At 62.1% G+C, this 15,995-nt stretch overlaps 1 protein-coding gene across 1 annotated transcript; it reads right to left on the bottom strand.

Annotated features, from left to right (window-relative positions):
* Positions 1-502: 502 nt before the first annotated feature.
* On the bottom strand, positions 503-15,380 carry ITGA7 (integrin subunit alpha 7; the record flags this gene model as incomplete). Its single annotated transcript, XM_083880985.1, has 13 exons — positions 503-696; positions 1,589-1,650; positions 1,749-1,844; positions 2,942-3,069; positions 3,146-3,234; positions 4,392-4,585; positions 6,232-6,439; positions 9,126-9,245; positions 9,364-9,495; positions 10,549-10,804; positions 11,677-11,756; positions 11,833-11,960; positions 15,148-15,380. Coding segments are annotated over 13 exons (1,920 nt in total), but the record flags the coding sequence as incomplete, so codon positions are not given.
* Between the last annotated feature and the right edge of the window lie 615 nt (positions 15,381-15,995).

Genomic DNA, 15,995 nt, shown 5'->3' with positions numbered 1-15,995 from the left:
AAGATGAGGCTGAAGAAGTGAGGCTGAGGAAGGAGAGGCTGAGGAAGAGGAGGTGAGGCTGAGGAGGATGATGAGGAGTAGGAGGCCGAGGAAGAGGAGGATGAGGAGGATGAGGAAGAGGAGGCTGAGGATGAGGAAGAGGAGGATGATGAGGAGGAGGCTGAGAAGGATGAGGATGATGAGGAAGGTGAGGATGAGGAAGAGGAGGCTGAGGATGAGGAGGAGATGTTGAAGATGAGGAAGGTGAGGAAGAGGAGGCTGAGGTGATGTCGAGGATGAGGAGGATGAGGCTGAGGAAGGTAAGGAGGATGAGGAGGCCGAGGAAGAGGAGGGTGAGGAGGATGAGGATGATAAGGCTGAGGAAGAGGAGGCTGAGGATGAAGAGGATGAAGATGATGAGGATGAGGAAGGTGAGCCCGAGGGGCGAGGCTGAGGAGGCAGAGGAGGATGAGGATGAGGAAGGTGAGGATGAAGAGGATGAGGATGAAGAAGATGAGGAAGGCGAGGCCTGGGGCGCAGTTCTCACATGCAGCCGGAAGGGGGCGCTGCTGCAGCGGCGCTGGCGGGGCCGGGGCAGCCCCAGGGACCCCCGCAGTTGGTTCTCGGGGTCGGCGGGACCCCGGCCCAGGAACGACCCCCGGGGGCTCTGACCCCGCCGCCGCCGCTCCGAGTCCGCCTCCAGCAGGAACTGCAGCTCTGGGGGGGCACCGGGGTCAGGGCGGGGGGCACCCAAGGGTGGGGGGCACCCAGGGGTGGGGGGGCCCAAAGGGTGGGGGGTCCCCGGGGATTTGAGGTCCTTGGGGATTGGGGGGGGGATCTCAGGGATGGGGGTTCCAAAGGGTGGGGGGGTCATTGGGGGTTGAGGGGGGTCCCAAAGGATGGGGGGTCCCAAGGGATGGGGGGGGCTTTGGGGATGGGGGTCCCAAAGGATGGGGGTCCTCGAGGATTGGGGGATCCCCAGGGATGGGGGGTCCCAAAGGATGGGGGGTCCTCGGGGTGGGTGGTCCTTGGGGATTTGGGGGGGGGGGTGGGTCCCAGGGATGGGGGTCCCAAAGGATGGGGGAGCCTCGGGGATTGGGGGTGTCCTGAGGGACTGGAGATCTCCAGGGGTGGGGGGTCCTCAGGGATTTGGGGTCCTTGGGGATTGGGGAGGGGTCCCAAGGGATGGGGGTGCTCGGGGCTGGGGGATCCCCGGGGACTGGGGGGACTTCAAAGGATGGAGGGATCCGCAGGGACTGGGGGGGTCCTCGGGGATGGGAGGACCCCCAGGATTCGGGGACCCCCAAGCGATCGGGGGGGACCCTTCTGGGATGGGAAGGACCCCCAGAGATGGGGAATCTCAGGGTTTAGGGACCCCCAGGGATGGGGAAAGGGACCCTCCGGAATGGGGGACACCCTCAGGGTTCGGGGACCCTCTGGGGTTGGGGGGATCCCCAGGGATGGAGAAGCCCCCCCAGGGCTCAGAGACCCCCAGGACTCGGGGACTCCCAGGGACCCCCAGGGATGGGGAAGGGACCCCCAGGGACCCCCAGGGATGGGAAAAGCCCCCCCCAGGACCCCCCAGGGACCCCCAGGACCCCAGACTCACCCAGGCTGGGGCTGTAGCTGGCCGGGCTCCCGGTGTAGCTGAAACACGCTCTCACCTCCACACTGGGAACGGGGGTCGGGGGGTCATTCCGGGGGTCCCGCCGCCCCCAGGGGGGCTCAGGGAGGGGGGACACGGGGGGGGGGGACACGGGGACACCCACCAGGTGCCCTCCAGGCCGGGGCACGTGCTCTGCTCCAGGTCGATCTGGGGCGGCACCAGCGACACCTCCCGGGACACGTGAACCACCGGCCGCGCCCTTTTTGGGGGGGAATTGGGGGGTCTGGGGTCTCCTCCCACTGCTGGAGGCACCCCCAGGCCCGGGAATGGGGGAATTGGGGGGAAATGGGGGGTCTGGGCTCTCCTCCCAGTGCTGGGGGGACCCCCAGCCCGGAATTGGGGGAATTGGGGGGTCTGGGGTCTCCTCCCACTGCTGGGGGGACCCCCAGACGCAAATATGGGGGAATTGGGGGGTCTGGGGTCTCCTCCCAGTGCTGAGGGCACCCCCAGACCAGAAATGGGGGGTCTGGGGTCTCCTCCCACTGCTGGGGGGACCCCCAGCCCCAAAAATGGGGGAATTGGGGGGTCTGGGGTCTCCTCCCAGTGCTGGGGGTACCCCCGGTCCAGAAATGGGGGAATTGGGGTCTCCTCCCACTGCTGGGGGCACCCCCAGCCCAGAATTGGGGGGTCTGGGGTCTCCTCCCACTGCTGGGGGCACCTCCAGCCCCAAAAATGGGCGAAATGGGGGTCTGGGGGTGAGCCCCCCCTCCCAGCCCCAAAAATGGGGGTCCCAGGGTGAGCCCCCCACTGCTGAGGGCACCCCCAGCCCCAGAAATGGGGGAAATGGGGGGAAATGGGGGGTCTGGGGTCTCCCCCCACTCCCAGACCCAGAAATGGAGGAATTGAGGGGTCTGGGGGTGAGCCCCCCACTCCCAGATCCAGAAATGGGGGGTCCTGGGGGTCTCTCCGGGGCTGGGGGTCCCAGGAATTGGGGGGGACACTCCAGGGATTTGGGATTCTCAGGAATTTTGGGGGTCCTGGGGGGTCTCAGGGCTGGGGGGGGGGGGGGGGGCGTTCTGGGTTGAGGGTCTCAGGGATTTGGGATTCTCAGGAATTTGGGGATTCTGGGGGACCCAGGGCTGGGGGGCCGTTCTGGGTCGGGGTCTCAGGGATTTGGGATTCTCAGGAATTTGGGGACTCCTGGGGGGGTCTCAGGAATGGGAGATCTACTCCAGATATTTGGGATTCTCAGGAATTTGGGGGGTCCTGGGGGTCCCAGGGCTGGGGGGGCCGTTCTGGGTCGGGGGTCTCAGGGATTTGGGGCTCCCGGGGGTCTCCCCCGGGCCGGGGTCTCACCTGTAGAGCACCGCGGTGTCGGACAGGGACCCCACCAGCAGATCCGGGTACAGGTTCCCATCCACGTCCAGCCCCCCGGAGAGCGAGTAGCCAAAAGCCGAGACCCCCACGGCCTCCCCATCCAAAACCTGGGCGGGGGGCGGCGCTGGGTGAGCCCAGACCCCCCCGGGACCCCCCAGGACCCCCCAGGGCGGGACCCCTCACCTGGGCAGGGCTGGTGACGATGCCCAGGGCGCTGCCGTGGTAAATGAACACTTTGCCCGCCCCGTCCAAAGGAGCCCCCACCGCCAGGTCTGGGGGAAAAAAAGGGGATTTTTTGGGGGAAAAAGGGTTTTTTTTGGGGAAAAAAGGGGTTTTTGGGGGTTCAGGGACCCCTTTGGGGTGCAGACCCCCGAGGGGGGTGGGAAATTCTCCTCAGCAAGACCCCAAAAAAATCCTGAGACCCCCAGGGTCGGTTTTGTCATGGTGAGGTGACCCATTGGAGCCATGCACAAAAAAATCCCCTAAAAAACCCCCAAATACCCCCAAAACCCCCTAAATCACCCCCAAAATCCCCTCTAAACCCCCCAAAATCCCTTTAAATCCCCCCAAACCCCCCCCAAACCTCCTGACCCTCAAACCCATCACACTTGAGGTCCATCCCAGACCCCAAACCCCCTCAAACCCCCCCCAAAGCTCCACAAAACCCCCTGAAACCCCCCCAAATCCCCCCTAAATCCCCTCACCCTCAAACCCATCATGGTTTTGGTCCATCCCCAGACCCCAAACCCTCCCCAAACCCCCCAAAATCCCCCCCAAACCCCCCAAATCCCCTCACCCTCAAACCCATCACACTTGAGGTCCATCGTCAGTACCCAAACCCCCCCAAAATCCCCCCCAAAAACCCCTCAAAACCCCTCAAACCCTTTCCAAATCCTTCCCAAACCCCCCCAAATAACCCCCAAAGCCCCTCACCCTCAAATCCATCACACTTGAGGTCCATCCCCAGACCCCCAACCCCCTGAAATCCCCCCAAATTCCCCCCAAAACTCCCCAAGTCCCCCAAAATCCCCCCAAACCCCCTCACCCTCAAACCCATCGTGGTCCAGGTCCCCAGCCGAGCTGAGCGCCGCCCCGAACATTGACCCCCATAAACCCCCCTCCAAGCCCCCCAAAACCCCCCAAAACCCCCCAAATCCCCCTCAAATCCCCCCAAATCCCCCTCAAACCCCTGATGTTCCCCCCAAATCCCCTCCAAACTTCCCCAAATCCACTCCAAACCCCCCAAATCCCCCCAAAACCCCCTGAAGCCCCCCAAAATTCCCCAAAATCCCCCTCACCCTCAAACCCATCATGGTCCAGGTCCCCGGCCGAGCTGAGCGCCGCCCCGAACATTGACCCCCATAAACCCCCTCCAAGCCCCCCAAAACCCCCTGAAACCCCCCCCAAAACCCCCCAAAATCCCCCTCACCCTCAAACCCATCATGGTCCAGGTCCCCGGCCGAGCTGAGCGCCGCCCCGAACATTGACCCCGGGGCCCCGTTGAGGCGCAGGGGGGTCGCGCTGCCCCAAAGCCCCCCCGGGTTGATGTAAATGTAAACGGCCCCCCCCAGCTCCTCCTGCCGCTCGAAAAAGTGCGGGGCGCCCACGGCGAGGTCCTGCCAGCTGGAAAATATGGGGGGATTAGGGGGAAAAATGGGGGGAAAATGGGGGGAGAAATGGGGGGAAAATGGGGGGGAAAATGGGGAAAAAATGGGGGAGAAATGGGGAAAATGGGGGGATTATGTGGGAAAAATGGAGGGATTATGGGGAAAAAATGGGGGAGAAAATGGAGAAAAATGGGGGAATTATGGGGGGAAAATGGGGAAAAAATGGGGAAAAATGGGGCAATTATGTATAAAAAAATGGGGAAAAATGGGGGGAAAATGGGGGGAAATGGGGGATTATGGGGAAGAAATGGGGGAAAATGGGGGAAAATGGGGAAAAATGGGGGAAAAATGGGGGGAAAATGGGGAAAAAATGGGGGAGAAATGGGGGAAAAATGGGGGGGAAATTGGGGGGATTATGGGGAAAAAATGGGGAAAAATGGGGGAATTACGTGTTTAAAAATGGGGAAAGAGGTGACAAAGGTGACAGGGACCTGTCCCACAGTGACAAAGGTGACACAGAGGTGTCCCACAATGACAAAGGTGACAGTGACTGTCCCACAGTGACAAAGGTGACAATGACCTGTCCCACACTGACCACGGTGACACAGAGGTGACAAAGGTGACAGGGACCTGCCCCACACTGCCCATGATGTGACAAAGGTGACAGGGCCATGTCTCACACTGATCAAGGTGACACAGAGGTGACAGGGGTGACAATGACCTGTCCCACAATGACCACGGTGACACAGAGGTGACAGGGGTGACAGGGCTGTGTCCCACAGTGACAGAGGTGACACAGAGGTGACACAGAGGTGACAAAGGTGACAGAGACCTGCCCCACAATGACAAAGGTGATGGGGACCTGTCCCACAGTGACAAAGGTGACAGGAGTGACAAAGGTGACAAAGACCTGTCCCACAATGACAAAGGTGACACAGAAGTGTCCCACAATGACAAAGGTGACAATGACACGTCCCACAATGACAAAGGTGACACAGAGGTGACAGGGGTGACAGGGCTGTGTCCCACACTGACCACGGTGACACAGAGGTGACAGAGGTGACAATGACCTGTCACACAATGACAAAGGTAACAATGACCTGCCCCACACTGACCACAGTGACACAGAGGTGACAAAGGTGACAGTGACCTGTCACACAATGACAAAGGTGACAGTGACCTGTCCCACACTGACCACAGTGACAGGGACGTGTCCCATAGTGACAAAGGTGACAGAGACCTGCCCCACAATGACAAAGGTGATGGGGACCTGTCCCACAATGACAAAGGTGACACAGAGGTGACAAAGGTGACAGTGACCTGTCCCACACTGACCACGGTGACACAGAGGTGACAAAGGTGACAGTGACCTGTCCCACACTGACCACGGTGACACAGAGGTGACAGGGGTGACAGGGCCGTGTCCCACAGTGACAGAGGTGACAGTGACTGTCCCACAATGACAAAGGTGACAGGGATGTCCCCAAGAGTGACAAAGGTGACAGTGACTGTCCCACAATGACAAAGGTGACAGGAGTGACAAAGATGACAATGACCTGTCCCACAATGACAAAGGTGACAGGGATGTCCCCAAGAGTGACAAAGGTGACAGTGACCTGTCCCACAGTGACCAAGGTGACAGTGACGTGTCCCCCCACGCACCCGTCGCTGTTGAGGTCCAGCACGGCCAGGGCGTGGCCGAAGGCCGAGGTCAGCTGCTCTCCGGCCAGCACGGCCTCGGCCACCAGGCGGTTGGCGCTGTCCTGGCGCAGGATGACCACGGCGCCCGTGTGGTTGGCCCGGGGCGCGCCGGTGACAAAACTCAGCTCCTGGCGCCGGGTCAGACCCGCCCCGGAGTCCACGGAGAAACCTGGGGGGACAGCCAGGGGTTGGGGACAGGCCTGTCACACCAGGAGACCAAAAATCCTGTGGGGACAGCCAGGGGTTGGGGACAGGCCTGTCACACCAGGAGACCAAAAATCCTATTGGGACATGGGGACAGTGAGGGGTTGGGGACAGGCCGGTCACACCAGGAGACCCAGAACCCTGTGGGGACAGCCAGGGGTTGGGGACAGCCAGGTCACACCCAGGAGACCCAAAACCCTGTAGGGACATGGGGACAGCCAGGGGTTGGGGACAGTCCTGGTCACACCCAGGAGACCCAAAACCCTATGGGGACATTGAGGGGGTTGGGGACAGTCTGGTCACACCAGGAGACCCAAAACCCTGCGGGGACACGGGGACAGCGAGGGGTTGGGGACAGGCCTGTCACCTCCAGGACACCCAAAACCCTGCGGGGACATGGGAACATTCCAGGATTTGAGGACAGTCCTGTTACCCCGGAATCACCCAGGACATTGTGGGGACATCGAGGGGTTGGGGACAGGCCTGTCACCCCCAGAAGACCCAAAACTCTATGGGGACATTGAGGGGACAGCCTGGTCACCCAGGACACTGTGGGGACATCAAGGGGTTGGGGACAGGCCGGTCACACCCAGGAACACCCAAAACCCTATGGGAACATGGGGACACTGCAGGGTTGGGGACATTGCAGGGTTGGGGACAGTCCTGTCACCCCAGGAACACCCAAAACCCTGCAGGGACATTGAGGGGACAGTCCAGCCACCCCCTGCCCGGTCACTCAGGACATTGTGGGGACATTGAGGAGTTTAGGGACAGTCTGGTCACACCAGGAACACCCAAAAAACTCTGTGGGGACATTGAGGGGACAGTCCGGTCACCCCAGAATCACCCAGGACACTGTGGGGACATGGGGACATCGAGGGGTTTGGGACAATCTGGTCACCCCAGGAACACCCAAAAAACTCTGTGGGGACACTGAGGAGACATTCCAGAGTTTGGGGACAGTCCTGCCACCCCCAGCCCTGGGAATCCTCCTGGTGGGAAAGGGGGGAAAAATGGGATAAAAAATGGGGGAAAATAGGAGGGGGAAATGGGGGGGAAAATGGGGGAAAAATGGGAAAAAATGGGGGAAATTGGGGGATTCTCTAGGTGGGAATTGGGGTGAAATGGGGGAAATCTGAGTCTGGAAATGGGGAAAAATGGGGGGAATGGGGGAAATCGAGGAAAAATGGGGGGATTCTCTTGGGGGGGATTGGGGAGGAGTGGGGGAATTTCCTCCTGGGAAATGGGGGGATTGTCCCAGTGGGAATTGGGGTGAAATGGGGGAATTCTGCATTGGAAATGGGGGAAAATTGAAGAAATGGGGGATTCTCCTTGTGGCAGGTCCAGCCCTCCCTCAGCACTGCCAGAAGGGCAGAATTTGGGGAGAAAAGAGGAGAATTTGGGGGGGAAAGAGCAGATTTTTTGGGGGAAAGGGCAGATTTTGGGGGAGAAGGGGCAGATTTTGTGGAGAAAATGGCAGAATTTGGGAGAGAAAGTTCAGATTTTGTGGGAAAGGAGCAGAATTTTTGGGGGAAATGGCAGAATTTGGGGGGCAGAGAAGAGCCTCCTCCCCACATGCAGTGATTGCTGTGAACAGCCCCCCAAAAACCCCCCAAAGCCCCCCGAGCCCCCAGGCAGGCTCCAGCCCCCCCCTCACAATCCATGCACCCTCCCCATGCAAAAACATCACCGGGGGACAGGCGGGGACAGGAGGGGACAGGAGGGGACAGGGATGGTGGGGACAGGAGGGGACAGGGGGACACAGCAGGTGCTGGGACCCCCCCTCAAAGCTCTGGGACCTCCCCAAAACTGGCAGTGCCCCCAAAACAGCCACAGAACAGCGAGGGGACAGGGATGAGGACAGGAGGGGACAGGGATGGGGGACACAGGGATTGGGGACAGGGACGGAGATTGGGGACAGGGACTGGGGACAGGGATGGGGACAGGGATGGGGACAGTGTTTGGTGACACCGGGGGGGAGGTGACAGCCACAAGAGGGGCGGGGCCGTGCAGTGGCGGGGGTGGGGGCGTGATGCGGCCACACGTGTGCGGGGTGACACCTGTGGGGACAGGTGTGTGACACCTGTGGGGACAGGGGCATGTCCGGGGACACCTGTGGGGACAGGGGCGTGTCCAGAGACACCTGAGGGGACAGGGGCGTGTCCAGGGACAGGTGTGTGACACCTGTGGGGACAGGGACGTGTCTGGGGACACCTCTGGGGACAGGTGTGTGACACCTGTGGGGACAGGGGCGTGTCCGGGGACACCTGTGGGGACATGGGCGTGTCCAGGACAGGTGTGTGACACCTCTGGGGACAAGGGCGTGTCTGGGGACACGAGAAGGAGGAATCCATGTCCAGAGGGGGGACACATGAGTGCACAGGTGACACCCGGGTGTGTCTCACACCTACACAGTGACAAAGGGACACTCCCCAAGGCCACACCCCTGCCCAGGTGTGATGACACGCACGTGCCAGCACCCCATGAGCCACGTGTGTGACACAAGAACACGAGGCCACACCCGCGAGGGGGACAGGGACAGGTGACACATCACAGGGGAAAGGCCACACACGTCACATGGGAGGTGACACACGCACACACAGGTGACACCCAGGCGGTGACACGGCCCTGTGTGTGCCGCACGCACGAACCCAGGTAGGAATTGTGCGCCACGTCCGCGGCCGCGCCGGGGACCCTCTCTCCGGGCTGGGGGGTCCGGAAGACCCTCTGGTCGGGGGCGGCGCTCTCAATGTTTGTCACAAAGAGCAGCCCTGGCACCGCGACACGCACACACGACACACACACACAGAACACACACGCAGAGAGGGGAGGGGGCGTCAGGGCGGCTCAGGGGAGGGGTCGGGGGTGTTGCCCCCCTCCCCAAAGTACCGAAGTAGCTGTTGGCGGGCACGGGGATGAGTGAGGGGTCCTGGTCCTTCTCGCCCCCCGCCTCGAAGGGGCCGGCGTCGGGCCGCAGCAGCTCCAGGGAGTTCTGGGTGAGCTGCTCCACGCGGAGGGTCCCTTTGGGGGGGCCGGGGGACATGGGGACACCGTGGGGACCCTCTGGGGACCCTCGAGCTCCGGGGAATTTGGATGGAGCAGCTCCATGGGCAGGGACCCCTCCCCAGGTGAGAGGGGACATGGGGACACCGAGGGCTCCAGGGAGTTCTGGGTGAGCTGCTCCACGCGGAGGGTCCCTTTGGGGGGGCCGGGGGACATGGGGACACCGTGGGGACACTGTGGGGACCCTCCTGAGACCCTCTGGGGACCCTCGAGTTCCAGGGAGTGCGGATGGAGCAGCTCCATGGGGTGAGAGGGGACATGGGGACACCCCAGGGACACCCCAGGGGACACCCCAGGGGACACCAAGGGCTCCAGGAAGCTCTGGTGGAGCAGGGACCCCTCCCCAGGGTGAGAGGACATGGGGACACCACAGGGGACACCGTGGGGACCCTCTGAGGACCCTCTGGGGACCCTCGAGCTCCTCCCAGCTCCATGAGCAGGGACCTTTCCCAGGTGACAGGGGGGACATGGGGACACCGTGGGGACCCTCTGGGGACCCTCGAGTTCCGGGGAATTCAGATGGAGCAGCTCCAAGACCAGGGACCCCTCCCCAGGGTGAGGGGGGGACATGGGGACACCGTGGGGACCCTCGTGCTGCAGCGAGCTGGACTTTTGGGTCCCCACCGCCCCTCACCTTTCCAGTTGTAGGTACCAGGGTCTCTGATCAGGAACACCCACCCAGACCCCCCAAACCTCAATTTTGGTGTCCCCTGGCCCCTCCCCTTTCCAGTTATGGGTACCCCCAGACCCCCAAACCCCCAACTCACCAGATTGTGAGTATCCCCAGACCCCCCAAACCCCAATTTTGCCCCCTGACCTTTCCAGTTATACGTCCCTGGTGCCCCCAGACCACTCAGACCCCAATTTTGGAGTCCCCTGGCCCCTGACCTTTCCAGTTATAGGTCCCCTGTGCCCCCAGACCCCAATTTTGCCCCCTGACCTTTCCAGTTGTAGGTCCCCGGGGCCCCCAGACCCCCCAGACCCCAATTTTGGGGTACCATCTCCCCTGACCTTTCCAGTTGTAGGTCCCCGGAGCCCCCAGCAGCACGTAGCGGCGGTCGGGGCTGAAGGCCGCGGCCAGGCCCTGCTGGCAGGTCCCGAAGCGCTCGTGGCCCTGGGGTCTCCCCTGGCAGAATTTCCACTCGCCGCCGTCCAGCTCGTCGCGCACCGTCAGGTCCTGGCTCAGCACGAAGCAGCGCCCGATGATGTCCCGGGTCTCCAGCGGCTGCCGGACGCGGTGACGCACCTCGTAACGGTGGGCGCAGGTCTGGGGGGGAAGAAAGGGTTAAAAATGTGGTTAATTAGTTAATGGATAAATGTATTTAATTATTTTAGATACATATTAAAATATATCTATTATATATATAATTATATATAATTGTATATTTAATTTTATATATAATTATATATAATGATATATAAAAATATATATAATTATATATATAATTATATATAATTATATAATATATATATATAATTATATATAACATATATAATTTATATATAATATATATAATTATATATAATTACATATAATATATAAATATATATATTTAATTATATATATAATATATATAACTGTATGTCTAATTATATATATATAATTATATACAATCACATTATATATACTTATCTATATACAATTCTATTATATAGAATATATATTTAATTATACATATTTAATTATATATATTAATATATTATATATACATATATAAGTGTATATAATATATATATGATATTATATATAATGTTACATGTAATAGATAAATATTATATAATTGATAAGTTTCTCAATTGTCCCTGGTGTCCCTCCTGTCCCTCAGTGTCCCCAGTGTCCCCCCTGTCCCCACTGTCCCCAGTGTCCTCGCTGTCCCCGGTGTCCCCAACATCCCCAATGTCCCCAGTGTCCCTGGTGTCCCCCAGTCCCCAGTGTCCCCCCTGTCCCTGGTGTCCCCAGTGTCCCCAATGTCCCTGGTGTCCCCACTGCCCCCAATGTCCCCAATATCCCCTGATGTCCCCACTGTCCCCAATGTCCCCGCTGCCCCCAGTGTCCCCCCTGTCCCCACTGTCCCCAGTGTCCCCCCTGTCCCCACTGTCCCCAGTGTCCCCCCTGTCCCCACTGTCCCCAATACTCACCACAATCTTCCCCCCGGGCCCCTGGCTCTTGACGCTGACCCCCAGCCACTGGTTCTCTTTGCTCTCCCTCTCTGGATCCTCTGGGGTGGGGGGCACAGGGAGGGCTCAGCCCGGCCAGAAACCCCCCCGGGACCCCCAGAAAGGGTCAGAGCTCACCTCCCTCATCGATGGGCACCCGCCAGCAGTCGGAGGGCTCGGGGGTCAGCGGGCAGGCAAAGAGACCCCCCGTCCTGTTGGCGGCTTGGCCGGGCAGGGCCAGGGCCTGGGGGGCTCCCACCAGCAGCCTGGAGGGGGGGGACCCCCGTTAGGGACTGGGGGGGGTCCCTGGGGGGCCAGAGGGGTCATGGGGACACTGTGGGGACACTGTGGGGGCACTGTGGGGACCCCCGAGCTCCGGGGAGTGTGGACAGAGGGAGCAGCTTCATGGGTAAGGACCCCTCCCCAGGGTGAGGGGGGACGTGGGGACACCGTGGGAACACTGTGGGGACACTGTGGGGACACTGTGGGGACCCCTGAGCAGGGGGAAGCAGGTTTATGGGCAGGGACCCCTCCCCAGAATGAGAGGGGGGACATGGGGACCCCCAGAGACACCCCAGGGGACACCAAGGGACCCTCGAGCTGCAGCCAGCTGGGCTTTGAGCACCCCCAAACCCTCATGGGGGGCGTCCCAGCGCCCCTCACCCTCCCAGTTATGGGTCCTGGGGTCTCCTCTGGGCCCCCCATGTCCAGCTGTGCCACCCCCATCCAGCTGTGCCACCCCCATGTCCAGCAGGTGCTGCCCCGACCCGTTTGGGGACAGCAAGTGACACAACCGGGACACCCCAAACACCCCCAAAACACCCCCCAGGACACCCCAAACACCCCCAGACCCCCTCAGGGACACCCCAAACACCCCCTGGGGCACCCCAAACACCCCCAGACCCCCCTGGGACACCCCAAACACCCCCCAGACCCCCCTGGGACACCCCAAACACCCCCCAGGACACCCCAAACACCCCCAGACCCCGCTGGGACACCCCAAACACCCCCAAGACCCCCCAGGACACCCTAAACACCCCCAGACCCCCCTGGGACACCCCAAACACCCCCCCAGACCCCCCAGGACACCCCAAACACCCCCAGTCCCCCAGGGAGGGGACCAGAGACGTTCCCCGGTGGCCCCGGGGAGGTGACAATGGCCCCGGGGGGAGGACAATGGCCCCGGGGGGGGGTGATAATGGCCCCGGGGGGGGACAATGGCCCCGGGGGGGGGTGACACACGGGGGGTGGTGACAGAGAGACCGAGGCGGTAAAAATAAACTGGAATTCACTCAAAATAACCCCGCGGCAACATGGCCAAAAAAGGAGGGAGCGCACGGGTGTGTCCCACGGGTGTCCCCCCCGGCCAGGGGACAGGGGGACAATGCCAGCCCCGGGGACAGCGAGGGGACAGCGGGGACACCGGACACCGGCGGCCAAAGCCGCCCCCGGGGACAAGAACGCGGGGCGGGGGCAGAGCTGCGACACCGCGGCGACAACGGCGACACCGGGGGGGACACGGGGTGGGGTGGGGGACAAGGGGTGACAGAGCTGCCCGCGCTGGGGGTCCCCACGGGTGAGACCCCCGGGAGAGGATCCAGAGAGACGGGGGGACATGGGGGATATGGGGACAGGGGACACAGGGACATGGGGGACACAGGGAGGGAGACACAGGGACAGGGGGACAGGAGGACATGGGGACAGAGGGACACACAGGGACACACAGGGATGTGGGTTGGGGGACATGGGGACACACAGGGGCACAGGGACATGGGGACAGGGGGACACAGGGATAGGGGGACAGGGGGGACATAGGGACAAGGGGCATGGGGGATGTGGGGACACACAGGGACACGGGGACATGGGGGACAGGGGACACAGGGACAGGTGACATGGGGAATACAGGGGACACGGGGACAGGGGGACAGGGGGACAGGGGGACAGGGGGACACGGGGACACAGGGATAGGGGGACATGGGGGATATGGGGACACAGGGACACAGGGATAGGGGGACATGGGGACACGGGCTGGGGGACATGGGGACACACAGGGATACAGGGACACGGGGACAGGGGGGCATAGGGACAGGGGGACACAGGGACAGGGGGACACAGGGACAGGTGGCATGGGGAATACAGGGGACAGGGGGACACAGGGATAGGGGGACACAGGGGACAAGGGACACATGGACAGGGGTATGGAGGACAGGGGGACACAGGAGACACGGGGGGCTGGGGGACAGGGGGGCACGGGGATATGGGGACAGGGGGACACAGGGGCTGGAGGACAGGGGACACGGGGGACATGGGGGACACTGGGGGACAGGGGACACGGACCCCTGGCCAGCAGTCCCGGGTGGGCGTTGGCCACACGCCCCGGGGGGGTCCCTCCAGGGGGGTCCCTCCAGGGGGGTCCCTCCAGCCCAGCGCTGCCCCCCCCGAATTCCCCCTCCCCTCCCCCGCCAATGCTGAATAATCGCGGCCTGGCGCTGTCCCCGTCCCTGTCACTGCTGTCACCGCCACTGTCTCCTCTGTCACTGTCCCCCGGCCCGCAGCGCCCTGCGGGGGTCCCTGGGCCCCCCCCGAACCCCCAAATCCCGGCAATAGGATCCCCCCAACCCCAGAACTCCCCGGCAATGGGATTCCCCAACCCCCAAATCCCCCTAAATCCCGGCAATAGAATCCCCCAGCCCTGGGGGTCCCGATCCCCCCCAAATTCCGGCAATAGGATCCCCTCCAACCCCAAAATCCCCCAAACCCTGGCAACAGGATCCCCCCAACCCCAAAATCCCCCCAAATCCCAGCAATAGGATCCCCCAGGGCTGGGGGTCCCGATCCCCCCCAAATTCCGGCAATAGGATCCCCTCCAACCCCAAAATCCCACAAACCCCGGTTACAGGATCCCCCCAAATCCCATCTCTCCCCCCCATTCTGGGGGTCTCTATCCCTGCCCAGTCCGGGTGTCTCATTCCTCCCCACCCCGGGGGTCTCTCCTCCCTCCCTGCCCACCTCAGGGGTCTCCACCCCGGAGGTCTCGGTCCCTGCCCACCCCAGGGGTCTCATCATTGCCCACCTCAGGGGTCTCCAGTCTGGGGTCTCCATCCCTCCCCATCCCGGGGGTCTCTATCCCGGGGGTCTCATCCCTGCCCATCCCGGGGGTCTCTCTCCATCCCTGCCCATCCCAGGGGTTTCTATCCCTGGGGTCCCCATCCCTCCCCACCCCGGGGGTCCCATCCCTGCCCACCCCGGGGGTCTCATTCCTCCCCACCCCAGGGGTCTCCATCCCCAGAGTCCCCTCTGACTCACTCCCCACCCCGGGGGTCTCTATCCCAGGGGTCTCATCTCTGCCCAGCCCGGGGGTCTCCACGCCGGGGGTCTCATTCCTCCCCACCCCGAGGGTCCCACCCCTGCCCACCCCGGGGGTCTCCCCAGGGTCCCCCCAGACTCACTCACCACCCCTGGGTCTGGGGGCTGAGCTGCCGGTGCAGCGCCACGGCCGCCCCGAAGAGACTCCCCCGCTGCCCGTCCTTCAGCACCGGCCCGCTCCCGTCCAGGTTAAAGGCGCCTGTCCCCGGTAGCCACGGGACCACCCACGGTAGCCACGGGACCGGCCCCGGTAGCCACAGGGTGACCCAGGGTAGCCACAGGGCCAGCCCCGGTAGCCCCCGGCAGCCCCCGCTCGCCATCCCCGCTGTGCCCCGGGGGAGGACCCGGGCCCGGTGTCGGTGCCGGTGTCAGAGCCGGCCCCGCCCGCAGAACCGGGACAGACCCCCGGGCCCGCCCCGGGGTGGGGATGGGCGGGGAGGGGCCCGAATAGGGCGGGGGGTGACCCTAAATAGAGTGGAGTGACCCCAAATAGGGCGGGGAGTGACCCTATAGGGTGGGGTGGGACCCTATGGGGTGGAGGGTGACCCTAAATAGGGCGGGGAGGGACCCTACAGGGTGGGGAGGGATCCTACAGGGCGGGGGGTGACCCTAAATAGAGTGGAGTGACCCCAAATAGGGCGGGGAGTGACCCTATGGGGTGGGGTGGGACCCTACAGGGCGGGGGGTGACCCCAAATAGGGAGGTGAGGGACCCTACAGGGTGGGGAGGGACCCTAAATAGAGTGGAGTGACCCCAAATAGGGCGGGGAGTGACCCTATAGGGTGGGGAGTGACCCTAAGTAGAGTGGAGTGACCCTAAATCGCAGGGACTGACCCCAAAGAGGGTGGGGAGTGACCCTACAGAGCAGGGAGAGACCCCAAAGAGGGCAGAGAGGGACCCTAAATAGAGTGGAGTGACCCCAAATAGGGCGGGGA

This window comes from Zosterops lateralis (genome assembly GCF_965231275.1).
Source record: "Zosterops lateralis genome assembly, chromosome: 32".
In the NCBI taxonomy this organism is placed as follows: Eukaryota; Metazoa; Chordata; class Aves; order Passeriformes; family Zosteropidae; genus Zosterops; species Zosterops lateralis.
Note: the sequence above shows the minus strand (reverse complement) of the source record. Positions and strands in the feature narration are given on the sequence as shown.